Below are 9052 nucleotides of genomic sequence, written 5' to 3' on the forward strand. Positions count from 1 at the left end.
AACCAATGCCCCTCATTTCAACTGTGAATGTGGAGGGCTGAATTGTGTCCTTCCAAAGACTTATTTGTTGAAGACTTCATATCTAAGAACTTAGAATGTAGTTATAATTGGGGATAAAGTCTTTTATAAAAGGTAATTAAGTTTAAATGAGAATACTAGTGTTTCAGGATCCATTATTATGCGCTATTGCAGGCTGCAAGATTATGCAGTGAGATCTCAGCTGATATTTAGAACATCAACCTAGTAGAAACATGAATATTTTGATGGAGGATTAAACCAACTCTCAAGGCATATTGAAATTACTGCCTTTTGAATGAATTGTCTGCTTTCTTACTGCAGATTTCTTGGGTGAAGCCATAGCTCCTTCCCTTCTATTACAACTTGAGATTTCTTCCCACAGCTTAGCAGTGTAGTGATCACTTATTAGGCACAATTTCCCCTATGCAGTGGTATATTGGATGACTTCCTCCAGCAATGTGTGAAAGTAAGTCATACTTACAGTCAAACCTTTGTTCCATTTCCCAATATAAACTTAGAAGTCTGCTTTCCTGCAATTATCTTTATTGGCAAACAGTTAGTCAGTGTTAGTGTCCAGGCAAAAGGATCTCATCTGAGACATTCACAGATGCCCAAGGACATAGAATTACAACATGTCTGAATTTGTTGATTCACAGACCTTAGATAGTTGGCAACAAGCATGCTCTGATCTTACCCCACCAGTAGATAGGAAAGCGCTGCCTTGAGCTAATCCTGCACTAATCTGAAATAAGTTCTTAACTCCTTACACTTATTTTCACCTCGGTTTATTGATTAGCTTATTATCTAGCCACACTTAGGAATGTAGTAATACACTCGAATTTCCCTCTTCCCTTCCTAGACTTCCCTATTGATTTAAGACCTCTCTCCCTTTCATTTGAGCCCGTTCCCTTTAAGAGTCCACCGAGGCTTTCACAAGTCACTCCCACCTGAGTCATAAAGAAAGCCTGACAGTCACTGCCTGGTGCATTTCTCATTGGCCTTTAAGACCCTAAAAGAATTCAAGCCTTGTGACCTTACTTTTGCGGATTGTATGTGTATATAAACTGGAGACTTTGGCGAACAGAGAGAACAGAGAACAAGAAAGAAACTTGCCTAGAAAGAGTACAGTGGGAGCTGATTCATTCCTTCACCCTGAGATCATTAGAAATTCCTCACATATTGTAGCAACTTTTTTGGACCCTGAAAGAAGCCTTTAGGGCTGGCACCTATAGGTCCTCAGCTGGTGTGTCCTAATGTAACTGGTGTCCATTTAAGATCAGGGTATAGGGGCATAAAGAGGAAGGAGACACCATCCACAGCCCAGTGAGACAGGCCTCAGCAGACACATTAAACATGCTTTGCTTCAGAACAAATGCATTTCCCCTCTGCACAGCACTCTGTTTAGATCTCACACACTCACACCCAGCTCACTTGTCACATGCTTGTGGGTTATGAGGACATTTATTTAAAGCAGTGCTCCACCTTCACCACAGCCATCTTTCCCTATGCTCTTGTCTCATTGTCTTGATGTGTGTTCCTTGTTAACTGAAGTTTCCCTCTAATAAACAAGGAAGAAATTCTGATGCTTACTTCTGAATCTCCTGCACCAAAAATACACACAAGTGACTGGGTGTTAAGTGAATAAAATGTTCCTTCAGCACTCACCTTCTCAGGACCGAGGTGACATCTACTGTAGTGCTCAAGTCTAAGCCAGTGGTGGGATCATCCAAGAACAGAATGGGATGCTCGGCGACCAGCTCCATTGCTATACTGGTCCTTTTCCTGAGCTCCTTAGATCTAGGCTAGAGCACCAACAACCATCATTATCAAGAAGAACAATCACAGTCATTGTCATTTGGTGAACTAGACTGTTCCAGAAATAAAAGATTTTGTTATGTCTTTATCCTGAAGAGCAGAGTATGGGCACCTGGGAGAAGAAGGACATTTCTCTTTTCCAAGTGAGTAGAAAGAGGCTCAGGTAAGACTTGACATGAAGCCCATGATAATGACAGTTACTGTTTGTTCTTTATCAAGTCACATGTTCTAGGGAAATGAGTTATTATACTCTAAGACTAGCAAAATGTAATCTCTGTCAAGGAGTTAAGGAAGATGTGACAGGAGAAGACTAAGTATCTCTAGTTATTTAGTTTAAATTTAACACGCTCCCAACACACACATATACACAGAGACACACACAGATACAAATACAACTAACACACACAAACACACACATACACACACACACACACACACATACACACACAAGCACATACATGCACACATACCATTTTTGAAAGCTATCATTAAAAAACTATATTAAAATTCTTATGTCCTATTATATTTCATAACTTTTAAGAAGTTAATAAATATCGTTATATGTTGTCCCTTAAAAAAGTAAGGAACTTAGAGAAATGACTAATTATTGTTAAAAACAAAACTAAAGAAAATACATATTGTAAACATAAACCATGTAAATAAACAGAGCCAAAGCACACAAAAATTCCATCACTCAGGAAAAAATAAAGTGTGGTAAATACTAGCTTGTCTATTATTCTTCACAATAAGACACACATCTCATAAACGACTGTGGAGAAGTATCATGGGGATCAACAGTCAGTACCTTCCTGTTCCTCACTGCCTCTAACGAGGAGCCTCCACAGGAGTTAATCCATGAGAATCATATTCTGGGGAGCCCATTTCCATCCATACCACCCTATGCCTGATCAGCAGACATCTATGTATAATCTTATCAATGAGTCCATGTCACTGAGAGAGGGAGGACGGTTTGGATGACACTAGAAGAGAGAAATAACCCTAACGTTGCAAAAACGCTAGGCATATAATAAATTAAATGCCTGATCAGGTTCTATAAACAATGTAATTATAAAATTTGGGGATTACAAATGGTTATAGAGCTGAGGATATCAAGATTTATTTCATTTTGATAGTTAAAAATGGAATTATTAAGATGAACAAATGTCCTTATTTTTCTTTTTTTTTTTTTTTTTTTGGTTTTTCGAGACAGGGTTTCTCTGTGTAGCTTTGCACCTTTCCTGGAACTCAATTGGTAACCCAGGCTGGTCTCGAACTCACAGAGATCCGCCTGGCTCTGCCTCCTGAGTGCTGGGATTAAAGGCGTGCGCCACCACCGCCCGGCCAAATGTTCTTATTTTTCATGGATAAAGAGTAAGTATAAAGGGAAGAAATACTACACAATATTCTTTTTCATATGTCAGTAAGAAACAAACGATCTATTTCAATAGTCAACTGTGAAGTTCACCGCTCATCTATTTATTACCTTTCCTGGTCCTGCACAAGTCTCAACAGGAGGCATCACTGGTCTACTCACTGCTACACTTGCCCAAGGTTGTATCTATAAAACCCTACACTGGATCTGGGAATAAATATTAACAGAAGATAAGGAAATGGGGAGTGAGGGCAAAGTGTATCCTAGTTTTAGGGCCAGTCGCTAAGATAAAAGGTAAACAAGGAACAAAAGGTTTTATTTCGGCACTCATTTCAAAGTACAGTTAACCATTGCAGGGAAGTCCAGGCAGGAAGCCAATGCAGCTGGTTACAGCCAGTCAAGAGCACAGAGAGGAAGAATGTGTGCAGGTCTGTCAGTGTTCAACTCACTTTCCCCATTCTCATGACACCCAGGACCCAAACACAAAGAATGGTGCTGCCTGAGTGGGCTGGGTCTTTCCACATCGCTTAACTCAATCAAGATAGTCACCTACAGAAATGTCCACAAGCCAACTGACTATAATTCCTCATTGAGACTCTCTTCTAGATGATTCCAGGTGGCTCCAGACTGTGTCAAGGTGACAGTTAACACTAGCCACCACAGACAGGATGAGATAAAAACACAGAAAGGCTACAGAAAATAACAAGCACTGAACAAGTCAGAAGTAAATGCTAAAGAGACCAGGTACAACCCTGGAGGAAATAAATACAGAGTGAAACACAGAGCCAGAGTCCTCAATCCCACGTCATATGTCAGTCCAGAAAACATTCTGAAACAATAAAGGGACAAGTCCTCAGGGAAGAGCCAATAAACAGAAGAAAGCCCTTGTCAGATTCTCCATGAGTCAAGAGTTTAAGGCTGAGGAAGAGGAGGCTCATGTGAGGAAACTTGGAAATGGCCATGTGAGGAATGCTTTTCCCTCCTGGATCACACTCCATTCCCAGGTTTAACCATTGCTAGGAAGGCTTCCCAGTTCAATCTCCACTTTACATCATGTAACCAGTCACTTACTCATTAATACAGAGAGCAGCCGCCTGGACCACACACAATAGAGAAAACTGATAATAGAGGGTCATTTTATCAACACAGGGATCTCTCTCTCTCTCTCTCTCTCTCTCTCTCTCTCTCTCTCTCTCTCTCTCTCTCTCTCTGTCTCTCTCTTGCTCTCTGTCTCTGTCTCTCTGACTCTCTCTCTCTCTCTCTCTCTCTCTCTCTCTCTCTCTCTCTCTCTCTCTCTCTCTCTCTCTCTCTGACTCTTCCAAGATGTTTCTTCACATTACCTTGACATTTGCCACTTTATCCAGATGCAGAAGTTCAAGGACTTCGTTAATTCGCCTTCTTCTTTCATCTCTTGTTATAGTCATTGGGAGTCGAAGAGCTGCTGAGAACTCTATATTGTCTCTCACAGTCACCGTGTGCTTCACCATGTCATTCTTAAGGTTAAATGGAATTTTAAATTTAATCATAAAGAGTTATCAGTAAGACCATCACTCTAATATGTATAACCTAGTCACATATACAGCATATCCAATCTAATGGTGTACTTAAAATATTCTTTCAATTTTACTAATTTCAGGTACAGAGCCTGATGCAATCATTTTCACCTTCCTCCCATTTGCCTTTCAAGTAGAGCACAAGGATTTTGATGACTGCTACCTGTGGTTGATATCTGGGGGTCAGAGAACAGAACAGCCACTAGATTAGACATAGAGGCCAGTGGTGGCACACATGCCTTTAATCCTATCACTCAGGAGGCAGACATCCATCTGGATCTCTGTGAGTTCAAGGCCACACTGGGAACAGAGCCAGGCATGGTGGCACACACTTTTAATCTAAGCGTTTGAGATCTCATGTCTTTGCTTGGGAAGGACACATGCATTTAAATCCAGGAAGTGATGGCAGGAAGCAGAAAGGTACAGAAGGCGCGAGGACCAGGGACTAGAAGCTTTTAAGTAGCAGTTCAACTGAGACTCTCAGGGGTGAAGACTCAGAGGCTTTCATTCTGAGGATTCCTGGAAACAGGATCGGCTGAGAAGTTGGTGAAGTGAGGCTGGCTGTGGCTTGTTCTGCTTCTCTGATCTGTCAGTTTTTATCCCAATATCTGGCTCTGGGTTATTATTATTTTATTATTATTATTATTATCATTATTATTATTATTATTATTATTATACCTTGTAAGATTCATGTTACAACTACCTGCAATTATGGCAAAATCAGACATTAGTCCTTTGTAGAATTAAATTACAGCTGAAATTATGAATACTATGTTGCAGATGTCATATGCCAATGCCTCTCCATCTTCTTATTTAATATTGCCAGCCTCAGGATAATGAGTCATCAGAAAAGCTGGTGTACAGAAAATTAGGCCTATAAATGTGTCATATAATTACTTGGAAACACACATATCTACAAGCTGAGCATCTAACCATAGAGAAGTAGGGGAAATATAAAATTACAAACCCACCAACACTTACCTGTGGTACATAACCAGAAGTACATTTGAAATTAGCAGGTCGAGGTTTCCCATTTATCAAAATATCTCCTGATAATCCACGTGGATCTTTCCTTGCAGCTAAGACATCTAATAACCTATAAAGTATATTATGCTTTGTAGTTTATTTTCTTCCTTCAGTAAAAACCTTTTGGCTACTCAGAATAAAAAATTCTGCATTAAAAGTAAGACAGCGAATTAAGCAGTGAACAAGTCAAAAGAAGTTTTACTGAGATCCAACACACACACACACACACACACACACACACACACACACACACACACACATTCCTTTCTGTTCAATATGTGCTCTAATATAGGCCAGAATTATGAATGCAAGAATGATTCACATGACTGCCCCTCCCTGACCTTGGGGACTCAAACAGTTAATGTGATGCTGCATTTTGAGAATTAGTCCTGGTAATGATTCCTTGTCCCCAGAAAACTTCTGCTTTATCTTCCCAATTTTAATATTATTTCTTTCACATTAAATAATAATATGACCCAACACCATATATCAATCACTCTATCATTTCCTATCAGTAAAGTGGACCTAGTTAGACTTTCTGCTCTTGGTAGAAAATTAGAATGCATCCCCTGCACATTATCCATAGCACATGGGTCCAGACTCACACATATATACTCACAGATATACTCACATAATACTTACAGACTCACACATATACACTCACATAATACTTAAATAACCCCTGTGGAAGTGATTTTACAGCACAGAAACTGGATACAAAGGGCTCGCATGTGCTTTCCGTTATACTCACCAAGATCTGCTCCCATCTTCAGGTCCCATGATGGCATTGAGGCCAGGTCTCATGATGCCACTGTAAGCACAAAAGCATACTGGTTGATTTTCTATTTTAAAGAAGTTTTATTTACTTAGGGTCTACAGTGAACATGCTGTTGAAGGTGGATGAAATTTTATACAGAATATAAGTACAAACTCATAAGATTGAAATATTAATAGAAACCTATTATTTACAAAAGATGTCAAATGCTAGTGGGGACTCATCAGATAAATGCCTCATATCACAATACCTCTTTGTTGACTATTTAAGGACTTGTTTTTGTTTTGTTTTGTTTTTGAAACACAGTGCACCTAAGTTCAGTGTTCCTTGAAGCAAGTAGCAGGTTCTGAGGAAGACTTCATTACACATATGGGATTTATGTGTCAGATATATAACAGTTTTTTGCTAATGTTTGATGATCAGTATCTTCATATAGCCCTGCTTGCTGCCTCCTAAAGCTTGTCATAAGAAACCAGTGATTCATGGGATATCAGTAGCAGTATCATTATTATTAAAATAGGATCAAACTAAAATCAATGCCTCTTAAGAGGAAATCCAAGATTAGAAAGAAGCACTACAGAGGACAGGAGAGTTTTGCCAAGTTTAACACTCAAAACAAATTATACAAAACAAAACACATTTTAATCAAAATAGAAAAGCTAACTACATACCCACAAAATGATGATTTCCTTCCCTGATAAATAGATTAGCATATGCTCAGTTTAGAATTGGGAGACATCCTTCAGGTAGAGGACATTCTTTATTGATGTATAGGTACAGCACAAACACAAATTATGAAAAAAATCTGATTGATTCAGAGTAGTGAATATCCAGATTGAAAAAGGCATATTCTTATAGAAAAGTTAGCTACATTGCCATTTCTTATTTCATATCCACACAATGTGTCAATCCTTTGCCCTGCCCATTCCCCTCTTAGTAAGAAAATGGTGGAAGTTCTGGTGGAGGAGCAGAAATGACCAGTGCCCAAGAACAGAGGCCATGGTTGGGGTTGGGAGGAAGAGTCTATACAGACTGAGCAGGGAATCTTGGTGTGTGTGCTCTGTCCTCAGAATTTGGTCAGAAGCAAGCCTTCTCTATGTTATGGAACAATGTGTGGAATGTTGGTTTTAGCTCTTCTTAGCTCTTAATGAATTTTGAGCAAATACACGAGGACCCGGACTTTCTGCTGTTGGGACTTCCTCATTGCTTCCGTCTCATCACTTGTAACTGACCCAGACAGCCTGTTAGAAACTCTCCGTTCAGTTAGGGAGGGAATGTGGGTATTGATGTGTACACAATTCTTTTATATATTCAAATTTCTAGGTATCATATCTTCAATATTTCCTCCTTATACTTTGATTTTAATAGTGTGTCTTTGATATTATGTTTTAATTCCTAATTTTATTGAATTAAAATCATTTATCAGGGTTTTTTGTGCATAATATGTCTAAGGGATTGTCCAACTTGTTTGTGTTTTCAAAGAACCAACTTTTGGTGCCATTAATCCAATAAATTGTTCTTTTAGTCTCCATCTCATTAATTTCACTGTGATCATGAACCTATCTGCATATGACAAGGTGAGGCTGGGGGATGGTTCTTTGGATGAATCACTTGTTGTATGAGGGGAGGACCTAAGCTAAACATCCAGAATTCACATGACCTTGGGTGCAGTTGTGGGCACCTGTAACTCCATGCTCTCTGGAGAGATGGCAAACAGAGACAGGAGAATCCCAGGACACTTGCAGGCTGCTAGTCTGGCATACCCAGCAGTGAACAATGAGAGACTCTGTCTGCAACACGGTAGAAGGTGAAGACCAGTGCTCAAGGTTGTCCTGTGATGGCCTTGTGCCACAGATGTGTCACAGCATGCACACATCTGCACATGTGAATACATACACACACATAAAGAGATATATACACTGAACTCACACAAACACGCACATACACACACAGCTTATTGATGATAGACAATTTGTTGAAAACGTTGTTCAATGTTGTGACATTTAGTTCATGCACATACTTGATTTTTGACAGTCTTTCTATCACACATGTTTTTTTACGAAATGGAAAGCCACTCTGCACAGTTTCTCTATAGCTGATGTTATGAAAACTCAACACAGCCTCTCCAGTCAATGTGTTCGGGTCACTGGTGTCCATTCCAGGAAGGTCACTGGGATTTCTTTCTATCATTGGGATTGTAACAGGGTCATTATTGGAAGACATTTCCAGAGGTTCTTCCTTCCTGTAGAAGGAACAGCAATAGTGAGTTGATGGTACACACACACACATCCTTATTACACAATAGAGCACACTTCAGGATTGTTCTAAATTGTGCAGTAATAGGCAGATTCCTTCCTGATGAATGGTCCATAGGGCTGTGATTACCTAAGGACCCAAGGAGAAGCAGACAGAACTGAGTACATAGACTCCCCTTAGACACCAAATTCCTAAGAAACAAATGAGCCCTAATGAGTAGAGCATAAATGTGATTAA

The 9052-nt window shown here is 39.6% G+C and overlaps 1 protein-coding gene across 1 annotated transcript in view; it reads right to left on the reverse strand.

Annotated features, from left to right (window-relative positions):
- The window catches only part of LOC131920851 (ATP-binding cassette sub-family G member 3-like), a 46276-nt gene extending 37494 nt beyond the window's left edge, over positions 1-8782 (reverse strand). Inside the window, exons 1-5 of the mRNA XM_059275312.1 lie at positions 8580-8782; positions 6536-6595; positions 5740-5854; positions 4546-4698; positions 1684-1820 (exon numbers count right to left, since the gene is read on the reverse strand). Coding sequence (XP_059131295.1) covers positions 1684-1820; positions 4546-4698; positions 5740-5854; positions 6536-6595; positions 8580-8782 — 668 coding nt within the window. The remainder of the gene's footprint in view (positions 1-1683; positions 1821-4545; positions 4699-5739; positions 5855-6535; positions 6596-8579) is intronic.
- Between the last annotated feature and the right edge of the window lie 270 nt (positions 8783-9052).

The sequence above is a fragment of the Peromyscus eremicus genome, chromosome 10, assembly GCF_949786415.1.
Source record: "Peromyscus eremicus chromosome 10, PerEre_H2_v1, whole genome shotgun sequence".
NCBI classification, from domain to species: domain Eukaryota; kingdom Metazoa; phylum Chordata; class Mammalia; order Rodentia; family Cricetidae; genus Peromyscus; species Peromyscus eremicus.